We start from the raw sequence: 26,978 nt of genomic DNA, 5'->3' as shown, positions 1-26,978 counted from the left end.
AATTTCTTTCTTTCTTTCTTCCTGTCCTTTTTTTAATTCAGTTTTTGAACATTCTCATATTTTTAAATGCTAAAAAATACTACTAAACAATTCAAATATAAAATATAAATTCTAATTATCATTCCTACAATAAAATGATTAACTTAATATTTTCAAATTGAATGATAAACCACGCTCTAATTAAATGCACAATCTCATCCCTCAAACCAATCATATATCCACGTGTCAAGAAACGATACGATGAATTGCATCTGATTAAAAACACTCTGTACTCAGTACACAGAGGATCCCAACTTCCTACCAGTTATCCGTCGTCACCTTCCTCGTACGAAAAAACAGAATTTCTCAATCTTAATTGCTAGGGTTTCTCTTTATATCCCTCCCTGCCTTTGTGCATACGCTTCCCACCGACTTCCTTTCAATCTGTACTGATATCCTAATTGCGAGTAATTTTTTTTTTTAATTTTCGATTGCCGATTCCGGATTTTCTTGTTGCTACAATTAAATTCTTGCGACTCTGGTTGGGAAAAGGATGCCGCCGAGATCGACGAAGAAAACTCCGCCGGGGCCGGGGAGAAATAGAACGACTGCGGCGGCGGAGAATGTTCAGGCACAGGCACTGCCCGAGGAACCAAAAGTGAAAATGGAGCAGGAGGCCAGCGCTGAGGATAAAGTTGCGCTAGAGACCGTACAGACCTCTGTGAAGAGTAAGCAGTATCCTATTTTCTTTTTCAGATTTATGTTATACTGCACGATGACCTTCTGGGATTGGTTTTGTTTGTGACTGTACACGTTTTTAGTATTTGAAGGTGATATGGTGATTCTTTTTTTTTTCTTCTTCCGAATTTTCTAATTCTTTTGATATTAAATTATGATGATGGTATTATGTAACATTTCGATATATATTCAAGCAAAGTAAACATAATATTAGTAGTTATTGTATATCTTGGTTGTCACACCCTTCCATCAGTAGGTGCAGTATATTTTATAGCATCATCTTTATTTGGAGCAAGATATATGTTGGGTAATTTTGACATTGTAATGGTATGTTGGGCATTTGTTTGCTTCGACTATCACTCAAATATGGATGGATAAATTTAGTCAGCTCATTGTGGGGATGGGGAATTTGGAGTGCTGGAGCATGCCAAGGAAATATTTTTAATTAAATTGTACTAGTATTTATCCCTCCTACCTATCCAGTATTTATAATTGAAGCGTAATATATACTTACATGTCCTAGCCGTAGTATCCAGTACTTACGATTGCATCTCAATAAAGGGTTTGCAACTTTTGATGCAAAATATATTTATTATTACTTGAAATAACTCATAAACAAAAGGAAAATGAGCTTGCATGTAGAAAGTAGAAACCGAGATGAAACCCATTTTCTTGTTTCTTCAGCTGGTTCCCTCCTTTACCCTTTTCCTTGTCCTTTAATTCTATGGTTGCTGGAATCTTCCTGATTTTCCATTGACGGACATGATTTCCCCATTTCTGGAGTTGTAGTGTTGATTATGGAAGGATCTTCTTCATCACGTTTCTTTGTTTATCATATTCCTCTACTGGCACTACTTACAAAGTAAATCAGTTAATCTACTTTGTCTATATGTTCCACTATATAAGCTTAATCAGTATAAATATGAAAGGTTTTAATGCACTTTTGTAACAAAAGCTAAATGGTCTACCCTTTTTTCATCTCTCAGTTGCATACTCTTGCTCTGGAAAGAAGGCAGTGGCTGAGTATAGTCTCTGTGACAGCTGATATTCTAGGTGTATTTTATTTCTACATCTATGGGCTGAAGAGCAGTATACGAAATTGTGGATAAAAACTTTAGATAAAGAGTATTTGATTTGAAAGTTTTATATGCTGTAGCATTAAAAAATGAAGGTTCTAGAATTGTTATATGTGGCGTGTACATAAGGAGGATCATTTGCTGATGATTACCATAAGATTTTTTCCATGGTTCTAATGTTACTGACTATCATGGCTGGGACATAATGTCTGCATCATTTTTGTGGTTCACATTAGTTGACTTGCCTTTGGATGATGCGACTTTCCTGTTTTATCCGGCAGAGAATGGAGATCCTAAAGAGTCCATAGATGAGTCTGAGAAAGATGAGCGGTTAGACTTGGAGGATAATGATCCTGAATATGAACCTGAAGAGTACTGTGGGGTTGATTACGACGAGAAGGAAATTGAGCCAGGCACTCATGAATATGTAGGTGAATTGGAGGAAGAAGATCCTGAAGAATTGGATGTTGGTAAAGAAGATGGTGATGTGGTTGAGTTTGATAGTATCCATGAAGAGATTGGAAATGAGGAAGATTATGAGCATGTAGGGCAGGAGCAAACTGAGATGGGTTATGCTGAGAAAGAAGAACATCACGAAGTATTCAAAGAGAGACGTAAGCGGAAGGAATTTGAAATTTTCGTTGGTGGATTGGATAAGAATGCTACTGAGGCTGACCTCAGGGAAGTTTTCAGTATAGTTGGTGAGGTTACTGAAGTCAGACTTATGATGAATCCACAAACAAAGAAGAATAAAGGTTTTGCATTCTTGCGTTTTGCAACAGTCGAACAGGCAAGAAGAGTTTGTGCTAGTCTGAAAAACCCAGTGGTACTTATACTAATGCGGCTGCTAAAACTAGTTGTTTTTCTCTATAATGTCGCATGCATATTATTGACAACCCAAATTCCAGGTTTGTGGCAAGCAGTGTGGTGTGACACCAAGCCAAGACAGTGATACCCTGTTTTTAGGTAACATATGCAGGACATGGACAAAGGAAGCTGTAAGTAAACTGGTCAATTTAGAATGAGGTAGTTTCAAAATTAGTTCTGACTGAATGTAATTTGCTTCCAGTTGAAAGAGAGGTTAAAGCATTACGGCCTTGAAAATGTTGAGGATTTGACACTGGTTGAAGATAGTAGCAATGTAGGGATGAATCGGGGTTTTGCCTTCTTAGAGTTCTTCTCGAGATCTGATGCTATGGATGCTTTTAAGCGTCTTCAGAAGAGGGATGTTTCGTTTGGAGTGGATAGGCCAGCTAAGGTTTCCTTTGCAGATTCTTTCATTGACCCTGGTGATGAGATCATGGCCCAGGTATATAACCTGACTATCATGGTTCTTCATTTAAAGGATTGGTTTAATGCTGTGTCAATTACCATTGGAAGTGTGGATGAAGTGTGGGTTATAGATGTAGTCAGCGGCTTGGATGCCTTATTTATATGATTTCTTATACATGTACTTTATCAACTTCCATGTTCAGTTGACTTGCGAAAAATGCAATCTGATGAACTGCTGAATTTCAATTTATATTGGGAGGTTTATGCATTTAGTTATTTTATTTTTTTGTTTGATTAGATTTCTTATGCTTTATGAACGGTAACAAACATGAATTTAGGTTAAAACTGTGTTTGTGGATGGTCTTTCTGCTTCTTGGGATGATGAACATGTCAAGGAACTTCTCAAAAAATATGGAGAGATTGAGAAAGTTGAGCTTGCCCGTAATATGCCATCTGCCAGGAGAAAGGATTTTGGTTTTGTCACATTTGATACCCATGATGCAGCAGTAACATGTGCTAAAAGCATCAACAATGAGGAATTGGGTGAAGGTGCAAGCAAGGTGCTTTCCAAATCATGGTATCGTGTTTGTTTCCTGCATGTTGCTCTTAAGCTGTGCTAAATAGCAGTGTGTTTCAGGCTAAAGTCAGGGCCAGATTATCGAGACCTCTTCAGAGAGGCAAAGGAAAGCATGTTGCCAGTGGAGATTTTCGGCCTGGGCGTGGGTCAGTTCAAAAGGCTAGTAGTCCTTGGAGCCGCCCATTACCACGTTCCATCCCTGTTCGTGGCCCCAGAATTCCTCCTCGTCTTCCTCCTGTTGTCGACCGTAGTTTCCGAAGGACTGTTACCGTGCAAGAGAGGAGACCGGTCATGGCTGTTCCTCAAAGGGCCAGGCCTGTTTCTCCCTTGCCTAGGTCCTATGATAGGAGGCTAACTGGTATGTGTTGCACTTTAACTTGTTAGGTTGTTTCCTGTTTCTGCAGTCTGTCCTAATTGTTGTGTCTGCAGTTCCATCATACCCCAAGAGTGGTTTGAAGAGGGACTACGGTCACAGGGAGGAGCTTAGCTCCAGAAGTAGGGCTGCTGCTATAGATTATAATTCAAGAGCAACTTCAGATAGACGCGCTAGGGCTGCTGCTATAGATTATAATTCAAGGGCAACTTCAGATAGACACGCTCCCTACAGAGATGATTATCCTCCTCGTCCATCTGGCTACCCTGATATGCCTAGAGGTGGTGCAGCAAGATCTACCGGAAGAAGACCTTATGTTGATGATGGGTATAATGAAAGATTTGAAAGGGCACCTCCATCTTACCATGAGGGACGTGAGCGTGAGTATGATTCTATGTCTGGGTCCAAACGCCCATATGCTTCAGTGGTAATTTATGAACTATCTTCTGTATAATGCTATGTTCAGATAGTTTCTCTATACTGTATTTGATATCAAAGCTGTGAGTGACTATTGATTGTGCATGGCAGGATGATGTTCCTCCCCGATATACTGAGGCCGGAATACGCCACTCTCGTGCTCGTTTGGACTATGATCTTGGTAGCAGTGCTTCCCGCTACACTGATGCTTACAGTGATAGGTATGCAGTTGTTTGAAAGGTTTGATTCTTCAGTGTTTTTATTTCTTAAGATCACTAGTTTTAATTTCCTGCCATTTGTGTTTGGTAGGCTTGGAAGGTCAGATATGGGATATGGGGGAAGTCGAAGCTCTATGTCTAGTCAAGATTCTCATGGGCAATACAGTAGTCGTCATGGTATGGGTTACAGTGGAGGTATGCTTTCAAAATTCAATATGAAGAAATTTTTCTATTAATACTGTTACTTATGGTATGTATGGCTTTCTCCTTGCAGGTCCTTATGGTGGCAGTGATGTTGGTCGGATGTACTCGTCAAACTTTGGTGGGGATTACATGTCACGAGGAAGTGATGTACGTTTTTAAATGTCGAGCTCAATTTGTGATTATTTTTTTTCATGTAATTGTGAAGCATTCTCTTGTATATGAATTGTAGGTTGGTGGCAGCTCTTACTCGTCTGTCTATCCCGGACGTGGTATGGGTGGTAGCAGCTACATGGGAAGTAGCGGGTCTGGATCATACTATTAGGGTATGCAACCAGGTTTTTCATATTTTCCGGTTACATGCATGCATATTGATATCTTTTTCGTATTCCATGCTATTTTGCTGATTAATTAGATGGTTCCGCTAAGGCTATAGAAGGCTGTGGTATTCTAATTGTGGGTTGCTTGTAGTATCTTAATGCTACCTGAAGCTATAGTAGATGCATAATCTTGCCTTAGTACTGCACTCGAGAGAATTGGAGTGATGTGATTACCCTTAACTTGTGTATGGCAGTGAGTGGAATTTAGAGGATGCAGCTGTAGGATGTGGATGGTCTGAAGTTGTAAATGGACTTAAGAGGATGCAGCTGTAGGATGTGGGATGGTCTAAAGTTTGAAATCAGTCCTCACCATCAAGTTGAAGCATTCTTTTTGGACATGAAAAAACCTCCATGGCTTTGAAGGGAGACTCAAGGACAGTGTTCAGAGCAATTAGGTGCTCTGGACCTGCTTTAAGACCTGGTTTGGATTTGTGTGATCCTGTTTATTGTATGTATGTAAGGACTCAGAACCACAAGGAGACATCTTCAGCATGCCATATTTTATAGTAATAATGTTCTTTCCAACTATCTCCATATTGTTTCATATGAAGAAATGGAAATAAACTTTCTATGTTCTGTGGGCATAGAATTTGGACAAAAGCATAAAGGTCAGATGCTTGTAGTAATTGTTTGTTGCATTTTCTTTTACTAAGCTCAAGTTCCTGAAAGAGTGAAGGTGGTGTTATGCTTATACAGCAGTTCCATGGTATTCTTTTAATCTTCTTATATTTGGAGGGTCAACAGATAATGGAAATGGCAACTGGTGAACTATTTTGGGAAATGAGATAAGAGATGTGAAACATTGGGGCTGCATTATGTTGCAATATTCAGAAAGGAGGGTTGAGTAGGCATTGTTATGAGCACTATAAGATTGCCTTATGGATATGGTTAAATTATGAAACAAGGATGTGGTTTGAAGTCTGTCAAATGTTCCATTTCCAGAAATGTTTCAAGTTTCCATATCCTCAGGAGAAGTTATCCTGGAAAAATTTGGTTGAGATCAATTGATCGAATGGCAATTTAGCCACCATGCTGCAAGCAATGAACTATACTTAGTGTTGTAGGAGTGAATTGATATCATTTGGTATTGAATTGTTTTGCCCTCTGTTTACTTGTTGGCAAACTATACTTATCTGGTAACTTGATGAAAAGAATGTGGTTGGCATCCTTCAAGTGCCATTAGCTCCTCAAATCAATGTGGTCAAGGAATATTTAAATATGTTTCGATCACATATTCCTGTAGGCAGGCTGTAGGTTGGGAAGCTTTCCTTTACCATCTCCATTGGTGAACAAGTTTATGATAGTGGTACATGTTATTCGATAAGTTGATAGCCGTAGTACTTGGTTCGTTTGGTAGACGACTTAATAACTAACAACTGTATTTCTTCTTAGCCTTTCCCTTGCGACTAATCCTCAATGGTATGAGTTGAGATGTATAGATGGATGTCTTACAGTTGATGCCATTCCAATGGAATCGAAGCGTTATCAAGTCAGGTAGTGCTATATCTTAAGTTTTGATTGTGTGCACAGTTTGACATTGTTGGTTGAATTATTGTTGTGTTTTCCTGATAGATTGTCAGTTGTTTTCTAATAATTTGCATGTGACACCAGTTACTGACATGTTTTGTGTTAAAGTCTTTATATCCCTTGTACTCGAGGTGCACTTTCCTGCATTAGATGCGAAGAACCGGATTGCAACGATGAGCAGCTCTAGATTCAGGAGCTCTTGATATAGCTGAACCCAGTGTTTTGGTGTATTTTGCAGTTTTGTTTTAATGTAACAAATTACGATAGAATGTAAATTTGTAGTACTATTGTTGAATGATTCCTATTATCAATATATGAATAGCAATGTTTGGTGTTGATAAATTTGAACTTAGTTTTGTCATCATAAAAAAGTAACAAATCCATTTTGCACTTGTACGGAAAGGAAGAGAAATGGATAGAGTTACAAATGAGTTTTAGGCATAGTGATTATTCTTGGGCTTCTTTGATGGCACGAGCAAAAGCGTCGACGATTCTGCGCTGCGAATCGAGAATCATCTCCGTTCTCTTGAGCTCCATCTCCATCCGCATCTCTTCAATCTGTTGTGCCATCTCCATCTTCATCTTCTCCATCCTCACGAATCCTTCTCCCAACTCCTGTATCGCTTCCACCACCGACGGCTTACCACTCGAATTGGGGATTAATCTAGGGTTAGGGTTTGGAGGCTTGGCCGCCGCGCCAGGCATCTTGATCCGGACCCCGGGCGTGGATGCGCTGCTCTGATTGGCGTGGCGGTTGTAGAGATCGTTGATGCGGCGTTTGACGCTGTTGCTCTTGGTGTTGTGCTCTTCTTCATCTTCTTCGGATGAGGAAGACGGAGGGGGGGTGGGGATGTCGGTGCCCTTCTCCATGGAGTGCATTTGCTGGAAGTGGGCCCAGGAGGAGGCGGATCTGCGGGCGGCGGATCTCTGGATGTCGGCGCGGTACCGCTTGCGGAGCTTCTCCATCTTGTGGCGGCACTGGACGGAGGTCTTGGCGGGGTGGGCGGGGCAGCGCGAGGCGACGTCGTCGGCGACCTCCTGCCAGTGGTGGCCGCGGAGGCTGCCGCGGCTGAGGGAGTACCACTTGTCCTTGTAGGCGTCGATGAGGGCGACGGTCTCCTCGGGGGTCCAGCACGGCGGGGGGAGGCGCCGGGGGGCGGGCGTGGGGGTGGGAAGGGCGAGCGTGGCGGTGGGGATGTCGTCGGGAGAGGAAGGGGAGATGATCGTAGCCATGGGGGAGGAGGAGGATGAGATCTGGGGGAATTAGGGGAGAAATTGAGGGGCTATGGTTGTTACCACCGCGGAAGGAGGTGGCTGCGTGAAACAAGGGGCGTGGGTGGGGTTGCTTTCCATTCAAATCATCTAAAGGGGTGGCCGCCGCCACACGCGGCGCCGGCGTGGCTCATAAATTAGCCTTTTTCTAAAAATAAATATTAATGGATTATAGGAGTATAATATTAACAAAAATGGATCGACAAAAATTCGCGGCAAAATTGTACTAGTAAATAGAAAGTAAATTCAAAATAGCAGTATAATGTAAATTCCTAATAGCAAATTTAATTGTATAATCCCAAAATTCATATGCAGTAAAGAGTAGTAAAACCACCACTAGAATTCTAAATTCATATACAGTGTCGCCTGTGCTTCTATAAAATTCGACTTAATGCACAGAAATCAAAAGACAATGTCACATATGCCAACTCACATTATAATTTAATTAATACTCCTATTACAAAATCTTTGTTCCTCGTCTTATCCCACGAGCGATTTGAAATCGAACACTGTCACACGACTCACACACGTTTATAGCCCCACATTAGCTGTAGTATTAAATTTTTATTTACAATAGTAGGAGTAATAAAAAGTTTTGTGTTGTTTATAAATTTGGGGCAACTACAACTTCATGGGAGAAGTGGAGTCGTGACAAAACTAATGAAAGCATAAGTTTTGTGATACGATATTTATTCAGAAGAAAATAGAGAAGGTAGTATATTGTCAGTGATAGGTCCATCCAATTATCAGACATTTGACAATGCAAATAACATGTTTTGCTCAAAATAAATGCAATTTTCAAGGTCCCTCCATCATTATACGACGCTACCCCATCACCAATTTATTTGTTCTTATCTAAATATATCTAAGATATCCAAGATTGTTCTTAGTAATAAGAATTATTGGTATGTTACTCGTAGATATCCAAGATTGTTCTTAGTAATAAGAGGTATTGGTTTGTTACTTGTATTTTAGTTATACGGAACACTTAAGAAATGTACTAAAATTATAATTTAATTCATTAATTTTGAAAGTTATAAAATTGATCAGAAATCATTATTTAAATGGCAAATTTTTCTTTATTATAAATAAAGTAAAAACACATGAACAAATCTAAACTCAAACGTATGGGAACTTAAACGTTTTATTCTTAGTATTCTATTGCAACTTGTAGTGCCGGTTTTATCTTATTGTAAATATCTTAACCATATCAAATTGCGGTAGTTGTTTAATTTGTTTAATTAAAAATATTTTAGTTTACACATCTTTTAGTCAAATCTTACCACACTAAGAAAATCAACCAAAGATTTTGTCCCAATTTGATTTTGCAAGTAAATAATATTGCGTTACCTTTTTCACTAATTAAAAGATTCTTTAATCTAAAAAAAATCTCGAATACACTAGGAAAAATTGGCGAAAAGAAACGAAAAATTAAGTATGTGATCTTTTAATTGAATTGATGATCCTATATTTTTGCCGACAGTTGGATGTTATGCCTAGCTGTCTGGTTTTAACACTAAATTTGTCACCTAACAATATAACATGTGACTCGTGAGTGGTCCAATCCAAACCTAAATTACATTTGCTTCTATAATCACCGTAGGTTATGATTTATCATACATCAACCAATTAATCTCTTTCCTTTCTATGCCTTAATTAAGCAAACATAATGCAGCAACTAAATTTCTAGATACAACAACTAATTTTATTGTAGTAATTAGTTAGTAGTATAATTTTGATAGTCGGAGTCCCACTTTTCTATGATCACATATTAAAACATTGTGAATAATACTGAATACGAATTTGACGATAAATGACAATGTATTTGTACTCGTGTTATTGATGAATATGTGAAGTATAGTTGTTCATCTTCTAATTCATAACATATGAATTTTGGAGAGAGAAACGTGATTTCTCATTTGGACGTTATATTAATAGGAATAAGATATTATTAACGTGTTTATACACTTTGCTTAAGGACTTATAAGTTATAACCTCTTATTTAGTTAATTAGCTCTATTTTTTTATAACTTTGATTTTACCCTATTACAATCAAATTAATCCAAAATTGGCACATGTAAAATAAATTTCATATTTATTATCGACCATAGATTGTCCTCTATATTTATAATAACTTAATTAGTAGTCACTTAATACTTAATAGAGTTCATCAATAAATATATATAAATATATCATTGTAAAATAAAATAAATGATCTCTCAATACCAAAGGTTTATATTGATTCGTTAAGCATCAGATCTAATCACAAATACAATATAGGAAATGGACAACTAATAAATACGATTCCTTTCCAACAATTAGTGTAGTGGCAAGAAGAAGAAAATAAATAAATAAAAATAATTTAACAAACTATGAATGGATGAATAATAGTGTGAAGAAAGTGACTGGAATTAGTGCATCATCGTGGGACCCACCGTTCACATTGCCCCATTCCTTCAAAAATCAAATTAATCACATGGATTACTATATGCTTATTGCTGTATATTCCACTTTCTTTGTTCAACCATATGATCAAGATCTAATTTGCATGTTATCCCATCTTCCCTCTTTTTTCTTTTCAAAAAATAAATAAACTTTTCAAAATCTTTACCGTCATATTCTATTATAAAATTAATATAAAAAGTATAAAAGAGGACTCAAATTTTACTAACTTTTTCACTCATTTCTTTTATAAAGTCAAATAATTTTTTAAAACTCATGCCGAGTCAAAATGTAACTTTAAATTATAGACAAAGAAAACAATACCTTTTATATGAATAAAAATATACAGAGATTATGATATTATAAGATAATTAGAAAATAACATAAGTAAATACAAGTAATTAATGTATGCATATAATAATAATGAATTATAAATAGAAGATAATAGTACGACATTTTTTCACATAAAATGCAAAAATTCAAGGATTTTATAAAAGTACAAGAAACTTTTTAAGAATGAATAAAATTTTCAAAATAAAATTTTTCCTTTTTCGTGAGTTTACACTAAATCAACTGACAAATAGTGTAGTAGGAAACTACTTTTTCTCTCTCCTCTACGCACCCCCTCTTCTGTCCCATTTTCTCTCTCCTCTGTGCCCGTCTCTCCTCACCCATTTCCGTCTCCTCTTTCTTTCACCGCTGTGTTCCCTCTCTCCCTTCCCCTCCAACCTCTTCAACTCCTCCTATGTATGAATGAGCTGCCGGCACCAGGCAAGCCCCTGCTGGAGCGGGGGTTTGTCCCTATACTGGTTCCATCTGTGCATAAACTAATGTCATCTGAAATTCAAGAATCATCATAATTTTTCACTAATATTATTCTTTATATATTTATGGTAAATTTCTCTCTTTAATGATGTAACTATTATTTTACATTAATAATAATTTAATGACATTTTCTCTATTATCTCTCTTGTTTTGTTAATTTAATTATTATAACTCACAGCTTCTACTGTTAAAACTAATACTCTACTCCCTCCATTTCTTTATAGTTGAGGCAAAATTTTTCAGCACGGAGTTTAAGAAAGCGATGTTGAATGTGTTAAATAAATAGATAAAAAAGTAAGAGAGGAAAAAGAGTAGAGAGAATAAAGTATAAAGTGAATAAAGTAGAGAGAGTAAAGTAAGAAAAAAAATTACTATATAGAGAAATGACTCAACTATGAGGGAACTTCTCAAAATAGAAAAATGACTTACTATGGAGAAACAGATGGAGTATTTTTTATGGACATAGCCGACGTAGATAGTAAAAAAAGTGTGATACATTTGAGTCCACGATAGATTTATCAGCAACAATATTCTATGCAAAAAAATAAAGAAAAATTTTCAAAATTTAAAATATACTAAAAATCTCATTCGAAAGTACAGATTACATCAAGAAAAATAAAAATGTCATGTGTATTCAATTATCAACATTAGATTACCTATTTGACCCTGGAGAAGGGGTGCACCTATGATGGAAGTGTATGTATTATATTATATATATGTATAGACATATATGTTTGCAAGGGCATGTGCCAACTAGAAAGGTGGATTGAGACGAGAGAGAAACTAAGTCACCACTTCTACTTCTTGATCTGTGATTCATTTTGTGTTTTAAAATGTTGGTAGATTGAGGAGGTGGAAATGGGGTGGGGTGTCCCACTCCCACACCCCAGTATTAAGGGTGCCTTTGTCTACGCAATAAAAACCATTCACCTTTTTTTACTGCAAAAGATAAATAATGTTTTTAAACAATTTCCAATTTTCATGAATTTATAGAATTACCGAGGGTTAGTTATGTGAATCCATGCATTTTTATTGTTGACAAGCTGTTTATATGTGCTTTTAATCAAAGAAAAATAAAATAATAATATATGTAGGATTAAAACCACAAATTTAATAAGGATTCCACTCATCTATTGTTATACATAAAGCCCCAAAAGCACTTTTTGGGACCAAAAATGTCAAGCCTCCTAAATTATGAGAGTCCAATTTTTCCAATTATTTATACTAATATCATTGTATTTAAGTTGATGCAAGTTGGGCCATGTGTTCTCTTATTTATTTCTCCCTCCATAAGTATAAATACACATTTTATGATTTTATCTGTGTATATACCGATTCTTGATTTTGACAATATTACCTGCTAGACTGCTATTATACATAACATAATCTTTTTATGAAGAATGTTGGTTACTCCGTTTGTCGATTTGCATTTCATATTTTTGGGTTTCTTAAGTGTATTAAAAGAAAAAAAAAGAATATTCGCTGAAAATAATAAAATTGAACGAGAATTAAATTAAATTTCAAATAACAATCAAATCCAACCATTACACCTATGTCATCTCTTCCTCGATGTTGTTGCTATCATTTATACAAGATCCATTTTATTTGAACAGGAAATAGCTCTTCCTCTCAGGTAAATGAGAATAGATTTATTGCCTTTGAATATATAGACCAAAAACTTTGAATTGTACTATTGAGCAAGACATATTTTACTTTCACCATATTCAATTACTTAAAAATACTGCGAGGGAATCCAAAATTCACTCTTCATACTCTAAGAAGCAGTATCAGTTACATATTTAAATCCGAATATTTACTACTTAGAAAATTTACCAAAACCATGATATCATTGCGGCCATACATCCCTTGTGCATGGCAAAACTACTTTGAAAGAGATGTGAGAGGGGATCCTCACAAGCTCTCTTGGAGTTGGTTTAGAAGCACAAAATCTGCATCTTCGTCATCATGACTATCTGCTGCTCTATCCTCGATTGCCGGAGCACTGTCTGTAATTGACGGATCACACAGTGACGGTAAACTTGACATAAAGTCTTTATCCTCAAGAGAGCCTACTTGTCTCAGCACCTCTATTAAGGCGTTCTTCATTGCAATGTCGCCATTCTGCTCTGAAAAATCAAGAATGGCAGAGACATTGGCTAGCTTTGGCCTCCAGTTTTTCGAGCCTTCAGTTGAAGCAGCACTCTGAAAGCAAGATAAAGCCTCAGGAATCCTCAAATTTTGGATGTGGATTTCTGAAAGGATCTCCCAAGTCATTGAATTAAGCTTCTCTCCCGTCTCAATTATCTGGTTGTAAAAGGCCTCTGCCTTCTGGAAAAGCCCTTTTCTGACATATGCACTCAAGATAAGATTTCCCACTCTAGGGTCATATACTGATCTGAATTTGAGCCATTCATCGTACAACTCCTCAGCACCCGCAATGTCGTCCATTCTGAGTAGAGCAGAGACCATAGTATGGTAGCCCACATTCGGAATATGGACAAATGAAGCCTTGTAGCTGTTCCAGACTAGATAAACATCCTCTTTCTTACCAGCGCTTCCATATAGACTCATGAGATAATGATATGGCATACGATCCCGACCAGTCATTCTACTTTCAATCTTCCTCAAAGAGTCTACAGCCTTCTCAAGCTGCCTAAACTTGATATACATTGTGGCCATTGTGCTATAAGTAGTCCAATTGGGCTTGATGGTGGTGTCCAACTGCATACGGTCAAAAACTTGTTCCATTTTCTCTAGTGATCCCACAGATCCACAGGATGACAGCCAAATGTTGTACGTGTACAGATCTAATGCTATGCTCTTCTCCTTCATTTCAGATATCAAAGGCTCAATCTTTTCGTATTCTTTAAGACTCATATAGAGAGTCATCATCACATTATATGGAAGTGGGTGACTAGCATATCCTCTATTCTTGATTTTAACCATCAGACATTCAGCTTCTCCTCTCATTCTAGCACGGACATAAGCATTCAAAAGGGACCCGTATATTCTCTTATCTTTCAAGCCATCTGGAAGCTTCTGAAAATATTGCTCAGCACTTGAAATCCCATGCACTTTAGCAATCAAATCTAGCTGAATAGCAGTATCACTTGTGGATATTCTGAATCTTTCTGCTCTATTATTCATCCATTCATAAACCTGCAATGCACACAACCATACTATAATAGAAGATGCATTAATAATTCGATACAGTTATACAAGCCCATAAGTTACATTAAATCCTTCGAATTACAAAGAGTAGCCATCAGAACAAATTCTGAATGAAAATTCCAGGCTCAACAAAAGAGTAAAGAAGAATTTAAAATGGAATGAAGTAAATGATATCATCCCAGATTACATTTTCATTTCTGATTAAGCCTACTAATCACTTGAACTCAGTCCTCATATTATGTAAACTAGTCAAATTATCCCCAATTTAAAACATGGAACAGAATAACACAGACACGAGCACACCGTGATTAAAATATGTCGTTCCAAAGCCTAAAAATACTCACAACTAAACCAACAACAACTAAAAAAACTCAAAAAATCACAAAAACATGTTTATCTTTAAGCAAATTTGCTGCCCTATCTTATTATCAAGGTTATTATCCTTAAAGCTAACAAGATTAGCATCAACTAAAACGCTCCCAAAGATTCGTATTAACAAAGCTTTAGCTTAGCACTCGCCAATAGTTGAAAATCAGACATGAATACAACAATCCATTGATTTCGACAGCGATATAGGTTATATCTAATTCGAAAAGTTACTGGTTTATACTGCAAAAACTCCAATATAGATAATGAACAACCAAGAAAAAAGAATTACATTTTTTCCCTAAATTGGATATTAATAATCAACCGATTCAGGTGAAAACAAATGCACGCACACACTACCTGAAGAGCCAATTTGAAGCGCCTGAACTTCCTGAGCTCCTTCACAACTCTGGAGAGCTCCCATTTGGATAGCATCTTGCCCTCATTTTCGGCCTGATTCAACACAGAAGCAGCGCCCACATCCAAAGTAGAGTTGTCCAACAACGATATCTTCTTGCATATAGAATTCCATTTCAGCATCGGTCTCTTCTCGTAATCAACAGTTCCATTGCTGTAAGGCTGCGGTACAGATGAGCACGTGATAAACGCTGGATTATTGTGGGTTTTGAAGGTGGTAGATAAATTGGGTTGTTTGAGAAAAAAAGCCGAATTTTGAAGCCCAGACGACAATGAGAGCGAACTCGAAATATGCAAATGATTAGAATTCTTCTGGTGATAATTTGGGGGAAGAATTTGGATAGTGGGTTGGAGTGGCATGTTTTCTGCTGTGGAAAGTTAGGATTTCGGAGTTTAGGGTTTAAGCTAACAGTGAGAGAGTGGCAGTTAGGATTTGGGATTTTACAGAGCTATTTCTTCCTCTTTTGTTTTGTTTTGTTTTGTTTTGTTTTGAAGAGATAAGGGTTTCGGTTTTATCGCCAAATATGCCCCCAAACTCTATTTTATTACGAATCCACCATATTTTACTTTATTTTATATTTTAGCCTCTACCTTTTATTTTGATCCATGCACTAAAATTAATTCAAATATATTTTTATAACTTTTTACAAGACATCACTTGTATAAAGAGTATACTCCCTTATTTAGAAGTTATACTACTATGATCCATCACTAGACATAGTGCTATCAAAATGAATATCGGGTATCCAAACCCGAAAAATCAGGTAATTGGATACCCAATTTAGTAGCTTTCTAGGAAACTCTACCGAGTACAGATTAATGTAATATGAAAAAAGTCCACAAAATAAATTACATGGCTGAATATCAACATGCACATTATGCTACAACTTGTGAGGAATAGATATCATAAAAGTGTAGCACTAAGCAATCAGGATTCTCTCTAAATTACAGATATTGAGACATTTATGAAGTTCTAAACAATATCAAGACAGATTTAAGGACTTTAGTGTGCCTCAAATTGAGAAGATTTTTCGTCCTTTAAGGCATAGCAACAGCTGATAGTCCCATTCAATTTGTCTATGGTTCTTACAACAACCAGAGCATTTACCTCTATGATCTGTAAATCAGCATCCTGGCCAGTTTCTGTGAATTATTTCGTCGTTATACGTATTTCCATGTACATAAACCTTCGGTTTTTTAACCTGAAGAAGGTAGGCAAATCATAGGTACACATTATATACTAGGTCTATCCAAAAAAAATGAGATACATATTCTTCACCCACCAGCGATATGGGAGGAAATCCAACATGAAGACGAGTCCCAGAAAAGCCTGTCGTGCTAAGTAGACACTTGTAACCATTTATCTGAGCATGCTCACTGCAATTAAAGCGAACATTCAGGATTATTTTATGAAAATTAAAGAAAAGACTGTTACTGACTCTAATGCCCCACATCGGTTGCCCTTAACAACAGATGTGGGACATTAGAGTCCGTAACAAACACTGTGTGTGCAGCTCTAAGCTAAATAAAAATCCTTCATCTACACCAAATGTTGCTGCTAAACCATATTGACAAACAAAAAGCGTCCAAAAAATCACCTTAAAAGGTAAGTAAAATTTCTTTGCTGAAATTCTTGAATAGGAATCCCTTCTTCTTTAGAGTACCTGAAACAATGAACAGTTGTATGATGAAATGGGAGAAGTCTGAACTGAACCATATAATGTGACAAGAGTTAAAAGGAGAAATTTCTATATTGAACAGTCTCCATAAGACTGTTTATGTAAAGATGAACAAAAATATAGAACATCACGATGACAAGCTGTCTTGTAAAGTGAACATTTGCAGACAAGGGTGTGGGATAAGGAAAAAATGCTAGCAAATTCATTTACATTTAAAATCAGAAAAGCAAAAAGATGAATTTATGTGTGGGTGTTCGTGGATAACATAGGGGGTTGTATCAGTATATTTCAACAGTTTCACTAGATAAAAGAAAAACAGAGAGAACATTTTCAATCGTACCGCCACGGCTCATGATTTTCACAAAAGCGTGAGATTCCATTCATTGCTGAGAACGTATCGATGTGCACCCAGGAATCATTTGGATTGTGTTCCAAATACCCTGTTAAAACAATGCCCGATCCTCATGAGTTATTGTAATTTAGAGTGCACACTTGTATTTTATGTCTAAAGCTACTGTTATATTGCTCTACAGCGTCAGCACATGCATGCAAGAAAGCGTAATAAAAGGGCACCAACACACAAAAGTACACTTGAACGTAAAATCTCATGAGAAAACAAACGGTAATTTAAGAACTGATCATTACTAATTAATCACATTTCAAAACACTTGTTTTGGATATAAATGATGTTACAGTTTGAGTAGCAAGAATGCAATTGCAGCTTGTAAGAATCACGGTAAATGTAGCTCTTTAAGCTGGGTGGTGAGTGCAAGAGAGGGGAAAAGAAAGAGCTTACCCATCTTATGTAAAGCATTCAAGGCATGAGCACTAGGATAGTTCTCGTATGATGCCATAAATGTCAAGATTGTACACCCTAGACTACATAATAAGAAGTCAGCAGAGACGAGAGAAGTTCTCAACAATAGAACATAGAGTTACTTGCTTAACCTGATCAGGAACAACCCCAGCATGGCAATGTTAAGATATTTCCATAAACTCTTCTTCCGGTTGTTGTAACTGGAGAAATATAATAAAAAAATGAAGAAGAATAGAAAAAATTGAGTGGATTAACTTGTAAACAATTGAAAATTGCTTTTAGAAGATACTTAGTATGATTTATGGGAACAAATTACATACATTCTGCTAGCAGCAATTGCAGCAGATAAATTGAAGATAGGAAGAGCACTAATAATGAATCGGAGTTCCTGCGGCAGGAAATTCAAATCACTAAAATTGTAAAACAGGCTGACATGAAGTCAAATACAGCTGATTCAATGGAGGCATTACCTTGTGCGGAAGCTTCGAGTAAAGTGTAACAAATGATAAAACAGGAATAACATAGATCCGAATCCTTCTGTCAAGAAATAAACCTAGCTGCAACAAAATAAGCCACATCAAATCAGGCAAAAATTTATTTTTGTAAGATAGGATTTATAAAATTTGCCCAAGCAGGACTGCAGCCTCTTTCTAATTGTACTTGAGTTCCATTTTCTTTTCTTTTTTTTCATTTCATTATTTGGACAAAATCAAATTACTCGTCTTAGTCAACTAATACTTTTATAGATAGCAAACACTCAGCAAAAAAACTGCACATACCATTGCATATATAGTAGTACAAGCTAGAGCATATACAAGCACAAAAACAAGAAAATAAGATAAAATGTGCATAAGCAGACATTGCAGTTTGCATGCCATGAGAAAGAGAGTTTACAATTATACAACTCATGCGAGACATGACACAAATATCAGATTTTAATAAATAACTTAATAACTTATGCTTACCACAGATAATGGATATGCCACCAGTAATGAGCGGGGAAGAGCTGATGTGAAGTACCAGTGGAAGGCATGAATCTAAAGAAAGTTATGGAAAAAATAAGTTAAACAGACATTAAGGGTGTCTGTCTAAAGGAAGATATGGAAAAACTAAGTCAAAAAAACATTAAGGTTGATTGTCTTTAATTAAAGGATACACCCCATTCAGAACTTCGATTCAACACTGAATTAAACCAAAATACTTCCAGCTCAGGCCATAACATCCTCCTCCACATGACTGAGTCAACCATCACTGTCAAACCTGCAACCCAATATTATAAAAGCAGATATAATAGATCAGATATGTAAAGACACGAAATATGTAGCGATAATTGGGGTTCAGTAAACAAACCTATGAAAAAGCTAGCAGCTATCACGCACGATATTACAGCTTTCCGCAACGAAATAGATCTAGTCTGTATTTTATCAATTCAAGCAACAGTTAGAAGGTTGAAAGAAGAAAATAACATCTGGCTAGCATGGTATCAAATGCAAATAGGCAAAGGCACTAAGGAATCACACTCTTCTCATGATTAGAAATCATCAATTTTTATGTGTACATGCCCACACTATGCTCTCTAAAAAAACTCCTAACAAAGCCTGAAACCCTAAGCATATAGTACAACCCCAAGATAAAATCTCGGCATCAGTGAAGTATGAAGTACATTATATTTCCTATGATAACAATAAAGTATCATCACATAATATAAGTGGTAACTTAATTAGGCAAAAGATACACTTGATCAAATATGGAGATCTTTCATATTGATGGCTAAATATGCAACGAATTGTTTAAAAAAATTCTAGAGCCTGCCTCTACATACTATATGTATCAGCTAAGAGGGCAGAGGGGACACAGAGAAAGATAGGGAACAAGAAACGGAAGAAATAAAATAGACAAAAGAACAGGAGATCTAAATTTAATTTAACAGGCTATACAACATACCAGCAAAAGCTCAAGTCCCAGAGGTGAAACAAGCAACAAGATGTCACATCTGAAGACGATGGTAGCAAAAACCTGACCTTGGAAAACAGACTTCATAAATAAGAATATTACAAAACAAGTATAGTTGTGACTCATGAATTAAATGATTGTAGGTTCAGAGAACGTTGCCTAAAGATTGAAAAAAATCAGTTAACCACTTAATATATTTGGAATTGAGGCAGGTTCCTGTATTAATGAAAGATAAATATAAATGAAATCCATCAAAGGATTGTAATACAAAGTTTGTGATTGCTTAACCAGAAACAAGAATTGATAGGCAAGGAATTCACAGATCAATGAAAACTGGAAGCTACACCCATGGTCAATAAAAATCCATAGAGCATGACAATCCTTCCAAAAATTTCATTAACAGTTGGGAAAACGTACCAAAGAATTTAATGCTGCATAAAACCTTCTCTGAAACCAATACCCATATGCCAAGTTAACTGCAAAAAACATATTGGGGCTAAATTAGCACACAGAGTGAAAAATTTATAACCACCACGACACCACTATGCTAATCCACAAAACAATGTCGAAGCACTATTTGAAAGAACACAGTATAAAGGGAATACCTACATGTGGCTATGGCCAGAACATAAAACATGGAGAAAGAATGAAATTCAAAATATTTTGTGTTTACAGCTGATGTCCCAATTTGGATATAAAAATACATTTCATTAACTGGTCATTGCACCGAGCATATTATGATAAACCTGTATGTGTATTTCTAAGACAAATGCAGTTTGCATTTTATGATAAACCTGTAGAGTTTGTTTGTCCGTGAGGTCTAGAAAACAAAACTTACTTTTCGGAACAAGATCTTCCAAAACTTTCACGGTTATTGTCAGAAACTTAAGACAAAAATGTCTTAAAAAAATTAATATCACATAGATAGTGAAGTCAAATGAAGATATCACAATCTTCACATCCTTCAAGTCTTCAACCATTTCAGCTATTTTTGAAAATATCTCAGTACGAAGTTCATACTATGAACGACTCCACTGCTATGAACAGAGATCATACAGTGAAGTGTGACCCTCTCCAGCAACATAAAATTTCAATTTTGGTTAGTTTAGACATAGCACATTGGATAGGACACTAGCAACAGTAAGAAACATGATTACAATGATTTATCAAAAAATAGATTAAATGCAGATGAAATACCTAAGCCAAATGCCAAGATGTTAGGAAGGGGGCGCGTGCAATAGAACAGCATGTGAAACTGAATTGCGGTCAATATTACAAAAAATGCTTCAACTTGAGATCCAAAGTTCTTCCTGATCTGCACAAGTATGCAATAATTTTGCATAGCTGATTATATAGACACCAAAAATTCCAGCCCAAACTTGATTTCAAAGATTTGGAGGCTCCAGAAGGAAGGGATAACAAGTTAAAGAATAACAGATGCAGTTCTCTCAGAGAAAATGAGCATAGAGCTTTTCACGACCAGAAATAGACAAACATAATCAGTTTTAAGGCATTTATTTTTAGTATAACCAGTTTTGATGTTAAAAACCTTGTTTTGGTAATCAGTTAACTAGGGAAGGGCTTCATAGTTGTATTAGGCTATTAGCAAGCATGTCCTGTCCTAACTCCTAAATGCAAGGTTTACTTAGGTCTCTACAGAAGAATAAGCAAGCAAGTAAAAGAGTGATGGAAAGTACATTTAAAGTATCTAAGCAAGCATGTCATGTCCTAAAAGCATTATTTACTCAGACCTCTATACATGAGAATAAGCAAAAACGCAAAAGAGTGAATGTAAGGTACTTTTTAACTACCTGAATACGGAAGAACCGCAATGAAGACAATATGATGAAGCCTAATGCCAAACGAACTGGAAAAAACAAGGCAAGGGGAATTAAAATGGCTAAACAAAGTATCTTGGAAGAGGAACTGAAAACTAATAGAACAAAACATATAATTTAGAAGTTTTACAGGTAAAATTCTTACCTGCATAGAGACTGTATAGCTTCGGATACTGCAATAAACTAGCAGCTAGCGCAACTGGAGAAGCTAGAGCTGATACGAGAATGGAGCCTGTAAGAAAGAAATAATGTTGGAAAAATCTGACCTATTTAGAGGATCCTAAGATCCTGTATTGCTTCACACATATCCAAGGATGTGATCCTATATAAATTAGCAACAAGCTGTAATTAACTGAATGCAATGGAGAAAATAGCATAAGAATCCTTACCAATAAATGTACGAGGGACTACTCCAGGAAATTCCAAATGATCATACTGTTATATAACACAATATAATGAAAAAGCAGCACAGCTGTATGTAAAAATTCTTAACCGATAAAAAAAATAAATTTTACCTGTTCTATATGATGACGGTGGTACAAAATGTCGTGCATTGCCTAGCATCAGAGCTCAAGTCAATTAATCGGTTTCCTCATTGTTCATCAAGGCGCATAATTTTATTTTATTTTTGCTTTAAAAAAAAAGCAAATCTAGGAAAACAGTATTTAACCCCCCCCCCCCCCCCCTCCCTCCCTCCCATAAAAATAATGGAGTAAGATTCTTCCCAATAGAAAGACCAAACTTTCAAAAAAAACGACAATTAAGCAATGATTTGAGAATAACTCAGACCTGAACATTGAAGCTTTCTTCAACCTTAGTGAAAGGCGCCATGAACACGTAAAATGCAGCAATAAACCCCAGCAACAGATCGTAACCTTATTGCAAACAGTTTGGATAAGCTGATCGATTAAAATGAAACGTACAGCTGAAAAGTTATCGAATTTTACCATAAACTTGCATCGAATTGGAACTTAGCGCCATTGTAGTGTTCTGTAGAGTGCAGAACGAAGAAATGAAGAAGAAATAGAGCCGCGATTTTCAATTTTTGCCCCAAAGTTTCAGAATTCCCAATTTACACCCTAATATCGCAAGACTAGTGTAATTTAAGTCTCCACAAGGCTAAATTTGTCATAATTCATCTGTAATTCCCAATAAATTCACTATTCAGACAATATGACTCATCAAACACAATATCCATGCTTGCATCGGTGGATATTAGGTATAACCGACATTCGTTATTCGATAATGCAACCCTAATTTCCATAATCTATAATTTGTATGGATTATTAACATTTGTAAGCTTTGAAATATAATAGAAAATACAACCAATAAAAATACTATAGCCAAACAGAGCAAAAGGTATGGGCATTGATTGATTTGTACAAAAGCACCATCTTGTCTTAGCTTAACGATTGCATAAAGTTCTTTCAAGTGTGGTAAACATTTAAGCACAACGTTGTGGTTGCCCTGCATGCTTTCTTCCACGAGAGCAATAGTTAGGTAGGAGTAGAAAAATAAAAGAAATAGTAATATGTAGAGAAGAACATTTTTCATTTTTATTTTATTCTTTCTTCAATTGAATTAATTAGGAGTATTGTTTTTGTATAAATGAAAGTAGAAAATAAAATAACTCTACCAATTATAAAAATTTGAATTTTTCACATTTTATTTGACATGCTCGAATTAAAAAAAGTTGGTGAGTCGAGCTGACATTATTTATCCGCTGAAACATCAAAACAAGGCATGCACAATTAAGCAGGTTAAAATCTTCCAATAATTGCGACTTTGGTTATGACAGTAATAGGAATTAAGAACTAGTTATGTGAATTGCGATTTTTTCCGAGAATGTTGGTTATGGCTTGTGAGTTGTGACTGCCGTTGTTCTGTTTGGGAAGATGGATAATTTGCGAATGAGCGTTAGCGTAGATTGGGTTATAGTTTTCTCGTCTTTGAAATTTCAGATTTCACTCAATTTTATCTTTGCTTTTTCTATTAAACAAGAGGAAGATAATCGGCTCTATTAGTATCTAATAATTGTGGCTTTGAATTAATTTTTGAGCCACGTTGTTTATTCTCTCTAATTTTAGCCTGTGTTCGGGTTTTGAAATAGTTTTTCAGTTGGTAGCGTTGAATTCAATGATGGATACAAATAACAAGTCTACATTTATTTTGATGGATTGATTAATCTTGAACTTGCTTGACCATATTTACTTTTCATATTCAATGTTACTTACTATATTAATCATCATAGGTTAAGCACAATAATTGTAGGTTGATTACAGATACTCTGGTCTCTGTGTGATTGAACGATATACATTTTGTTTTTGTGTAAAAACTTTCCCTTTACGAAATGAATGGATTTTTAAGCAAGCAGTCACAGATACTGACATAATCTATTTGCAGGCACTACTACTACAAAATACTTGCTCTGCTGATCCTAAGTTATTACAAAAACAAATTCATAGAAAGTTTTGTGTATTTGCTGATAATGTTAGATTTTGTTTGTTTTTGCACATTTTTTTCAATGCCATTGCCTAAGATTCTGGGTGGTAAATGCGTGTGATACTGTTCATCCTCAAAAGTTTGATAGCATTGGCAGTTATGCGCTACTTGAAAATTCCTGCTAGTTGTAAATAACTCTCTTCACCTTTTGTATGTCAAATGAATTGTTTACCAACTATAAATTTTAACCACCACACATTTTAGGTTTTCAAGTTTTTAGTTTTTCTTGATCTTTAGTTTTTTCAAGTTCAAGATGTTGGTTTGACAGGGATTAGATTAGTAACAATGGATAAGAAAGAATCTGGCAAGCAGACTTCTGAGGATGCGAGTCTCTAATTGCAATTTCATATGGAGCACCAGATCTAACTGTTACTAAGTCACCTAAAAGTTGAGATGAAGATGAGAAATATAGGTCTAAGTTGCTATCCATATCATCTTCAATTGCGAAAGCACAATGATACGATTCCCAGGCAACCACCGCATCAACACAACGCCGAGCTGCGCGACGCCGAGCTGCACGATGCCGAGCTGCGCGACGCCGAAGAGCACAATGCCGAGCTGCATGGCGACGCCGAAAATCTGCATGGCGACGTCGAGAGATCGGAGGGAAGATCAGCGAGAGGCGAGAACGACATGCAGACGTCGGTCGCGACAACAAGGGGAAGAAGAGTTCGGCGCGCGCCTCTCCGATTCGGCGATTACGTCGCGAAGTAGAATTAGGATTCTCTTTTTCCTTTTAGATTTTATTTCCTTTTTATGTCTTTCTTATTTTTGGTAACTTAGTTATTTTAATGAGTCGAGCATATCTATAAGCTCCGTTTCGGGTTTTCTTTGTTGGTTCTTTCCCGAGATGCATTAGGTTTAGAAGTCGAACCAACCCTAGGGTCCTTAGTCTATAAATAGGGCTTTGTTTATCAAGTTACGGATGAATAAGAATTACAATATTTGCCCACAAAATACGTGAGTTTATCTAAACCTAGTTCGCCGCTGCCCGACGGAGAATCCTCCGCGCACAGCCGCTGCTAGAAGACGCCGCCGATCCTGTGTAGGACGCCGGAGTTATCGTTGGATCGCCGCGCAACCCCGCCGCCGATCACGTTGAGGTAATAAGGCCTTAACATCTGGTGCTTTCATCCAGTACTCATGAAAGGTTTCGACAATAACGGCAAGGCCGTTTGGGGGGGGGGACACAACGATTCCTACCCGCCATACAGATTCGGGGGTCGTCCGCCGAGGACGAACCGCCGCGACGGTGGGGGTTTCCACCGACAACATGGGGACGACGGCGAGGGGGAGATTCGCCAACCCGAGGAGTCGCGCAGGGAAGAGACCAACACTACTACCTTGGCTCAGGTTTTGGAGAGGTTGGAACGTTTGGAGAAATTCGATTCAGCGAGGGAAGATCCGGATCGCCGCGGCGGGAATCTTGGAAGTTCTTGGTCACGCGGAGCGGTGAATCCGCCAGAGTATGACGACGAAGACGATTGGGGATTTGATGAGACACGTCGCATGCGCAACGGAGGGACATTTGTTCGGGGTAAAAACCCTAATTGGGGTTTACGCGAGGGGCAACCCGACACGAGGCTGAGACGCGATCAATGGGGTCGCCATGGTCCGGGATGGACGATGCAGGGAACCCCCAACTCGAGGCTGGCGCCCGGAGGGTTCGATCAATCATACGACCGGCCTCCGACATGCTGGGACCCCCCCCAGCGATATCAGGGTACCGTGCCTGGTTTCGACAGACCACCGGGGGTAAAGATGGATCCGCCCAGGTTCGACGGGTCAGACGCGACTAATTGGATCGCAAGAGTCCAATATTATTTCAATCACCTTATGATGCCCGAGGCTCAACGATTACATTACGCGGTGATGCTGTTTGATCAACCTGCAGCTGAATGGGTCTTTAATTACTGCGCGAATAACGAATTCGTCACGTGGAATGAGTTTCTGGGGGACGTTCGCCACCGTTTCGATAGAAAGAGTTTTCAAAATTACTTTGGGTTGTTGGCCAAACTCACGCAAACGGGATCACTTTTGGAGTACCACAATACATTTGAAAAATATTTGAATCGGGTCCATGGAGTCCCGGAATCAGAGTTATTCACTTTGTTCGTAGCTGGCCTCAAACCGGACATTCATGAGCGCGTGAAGTTGCACAGACCGGAATCATTGGCAGCCGCGATGGCCTTGATTTTGGAGTGGACGGAGGAGATACATGACCGTGGGGCACAGGCAGCCTTTTCAACCGTGCCTCGTCGCGCTTGGCAGAATCGTGATGGACGGGGGCAGTCAAGTACCTCGGCAGCACCGACATCCGCATCGGTCACAACCGCCGTGGGCCAGACCACGGGTTCAGTGGGTCGCAGTGGGGAAAGGCCGCGACCCGGCATGATACGGGTATCCCAAGCGGAAAAGGCGGAGCGAGCTCGTCAGGGTTTGTGTTATTATTGCCCCGAGAAGTGGATTGTAGGGCACGTGTGCAAACAGCGATTGCTATGCTATGCGGAGGAGGACGATGAGAACGACGGTGTTGCGGAGGACCAAGCGGTTGATGAGTCTGTGCCAACAGATATTTCGCATATTCACGCGATGGACGGTGGTCGTCGTTCTCGTCCGATGAAGGTCGTGGGATGCATACAGGACCACGAGGTGTGTGTCTTAATTGACACGGGTAGCGACAGGGATTTTCTACACCCTAAGATTGCGGAATCGTTACACTTACCCCTCTCGCCGATAAGGCCGTTCAAGGTAGTTGTAGGCAACGGGGGGGCCTTACTGTGCACTCACGTGTCCAAACAGACGAAGTTGGAGGTACAAGGGTCGGTGTTCTTGGTGGATTTACATATACTGCCTATTCACGGCCCAGATGTAATTCTAGGAATGGATTGGCTGGAGTCGTTGGGCAAGGTGACCGCAGATTTCGCAGGAAAAACTT

The 26,978-nt window shown here is 37.7% G+C and overlaps 4 protein-coding genes across 7 annotated transcripts; 1 reads left to right on the top strand and 3 right to left on the bottom strand.

The window, feature by feature from the left end:
* Positions 1 to 290: 290 nt before the first annotated feature.
* On the top strand, positions 291 to 7,100 carry LOC121806710. Of its 3 annotated transcripts, none has more exons than XM_042206834.1 (12): positions 291 to 707; positions 2,075 to 2,619; positions 2,702 to 2,791; positions 2,863 to 3,102; positions 3,404 to 3,625; positions 3,703 to 4,000; positions 4,072 to 4,442; positions 4,544 to 4,653; positions 4,742 to 4,845; positions 4,925 to 5,001; positions 5,084 to 5,177; positions 5,426 to 7,100. In XM_042206834.1, exons 1-11 carry the CDS (start codon positions 533 to 535, stop codon positions 5,174 to 5,176), a joined length of 2,325 nt encoding a protein of 774 aa, XP_042062768.1. In that variant the 5' UTR covers positions 291 to 532; the 3' UTR covers position 5,177; positions 5,426 to 7,100. The 3 variants fall into 3 exon arrangements, with proteins under 3 accessions (XP_042062768.1, XP_042062769.1, XP_042062770.1); XM_042206835.1 differs by having other exon boundaries at positions 5,084 to 5,189; XM_042206836.1 differs by having other exon boundaries at positions 571 to 707; positions 1,704 to 2,619; positions 5,084 to 7,100.
* Positions 7,072 to 8,438, bottom strand: LOC121806711 (trihelix transcription factor ASIL1-like). Its single transcript, XM_042206838.1, has one exon. It carries the CDS (start codon positions 7,989 to 7,991, stop codon positions 7,206 to 7,208), a length of 786 nt encoding a protein of 261 aa, XP_042062772.1. The 5' UTR covers positions 7,992 to 8,438; the 3' UTR covers positions 7,072 to 7,205.
* Positions 8,439 to 13,004: 4,566 nt separating this feature from the next.
* Positions 13,005 to 15,759, bottom strand: LOC121808052 (pentatricopeptide repeat-containing protein At1g02150-like). The gene is made up of 2 exons (XM_042208388.1): positions 15,195 to 15,759; positions 13,005 to 14,456 (listed from the first exon to the last, which is right to left on the bottom strand). Exons 1-2 carry the CDS (start codon positions 15,609 to 15,611, stop codon positions 13,209 to 13,211), a joined length of 1,665 nt encoding a protein of 554 aa, XP_042064322.1. The 5' UTR covers positions 15,612 to 15,759; the 3' UTR covers positions 13,005 to 13,208.
* Positions 15,277 to 22,645, bottom strand: LOC121808053 (dol-P-Man:Man(7)GlcNAc(2)-PP-Dol alpha-1,6-mannosyltransferase-like). Of its 2 annotated transcripts, XM_042208390.1 has the most exons (21): positions 22,486 to 22,645; positions 22,328 to 22,413; positions 22,054 to 22,095; positions 21,928 to 21,973; positions 21,684 to 21,770; positions 21,512 to 21,567; positions 20,898 to 21,015; positions 20,118 to 20,176; positions 19,692 to 19,763; positions 19,098 to 19,161; positions 18,904 to 19,007; positions 18,713 to 18,784; positions 18,218 to 18,304; positions 18,068 to 18,135; positions 17,879 to 17,947; positions 17,727 to 17,809; positions 17,271 to 17,370; positions 16,850 to 16,915; positions 16,535 to 16,628; positions 16,360 to 16,453; positions 15,277 to 15,413 (listed from the first exon to the last, which is right to left on the bottom strand). In XM_042208390.1, the coding sequence occupies exons 1-20, from the start codon at positions 22,517 to 22,519 to the stop codon at positions 16,376 to 16,378; spliced, it is 1,485 nt and encodes a 494-aa protein (XP_042064324.1). In that variant the 5' UTR covers positions 22,520 to 22,645; the 3' UTR covers positions 15,277 to 15,413; positions 16,360 to 16,375. The 2 variants fall into 2 exon arrangements, with proteins under 2 accessions (XP_042064324.1, XP_042064323.1); XM_042208389.1 differs by lacking the exon at positions 15,277 to 15,413 and having other exon boundaries at positions 16,074 to 16,453.
* Positions 22,646 to 26,978: the final 4,333 nt, after the last annotated feature.

Source organism: Salvia splendens, chromosome 6 (genome assembly GCF_004379255.2).
Source record: "Salvia splendens isolate huo1 chromosome 6, SspV2, whole genome shotgun sequence".
Lineage (NCBI taxonomy): Eukaryota > Viridiplantae > Streptophyta > Magnoliopsida > Lamiales > Lamiaceae > Salvia > Salvia splendens.
Note: the sequence above shows the minus strand (reverse complement) of the source record. Positions and strands in the feature narration are given on the sequence as shown.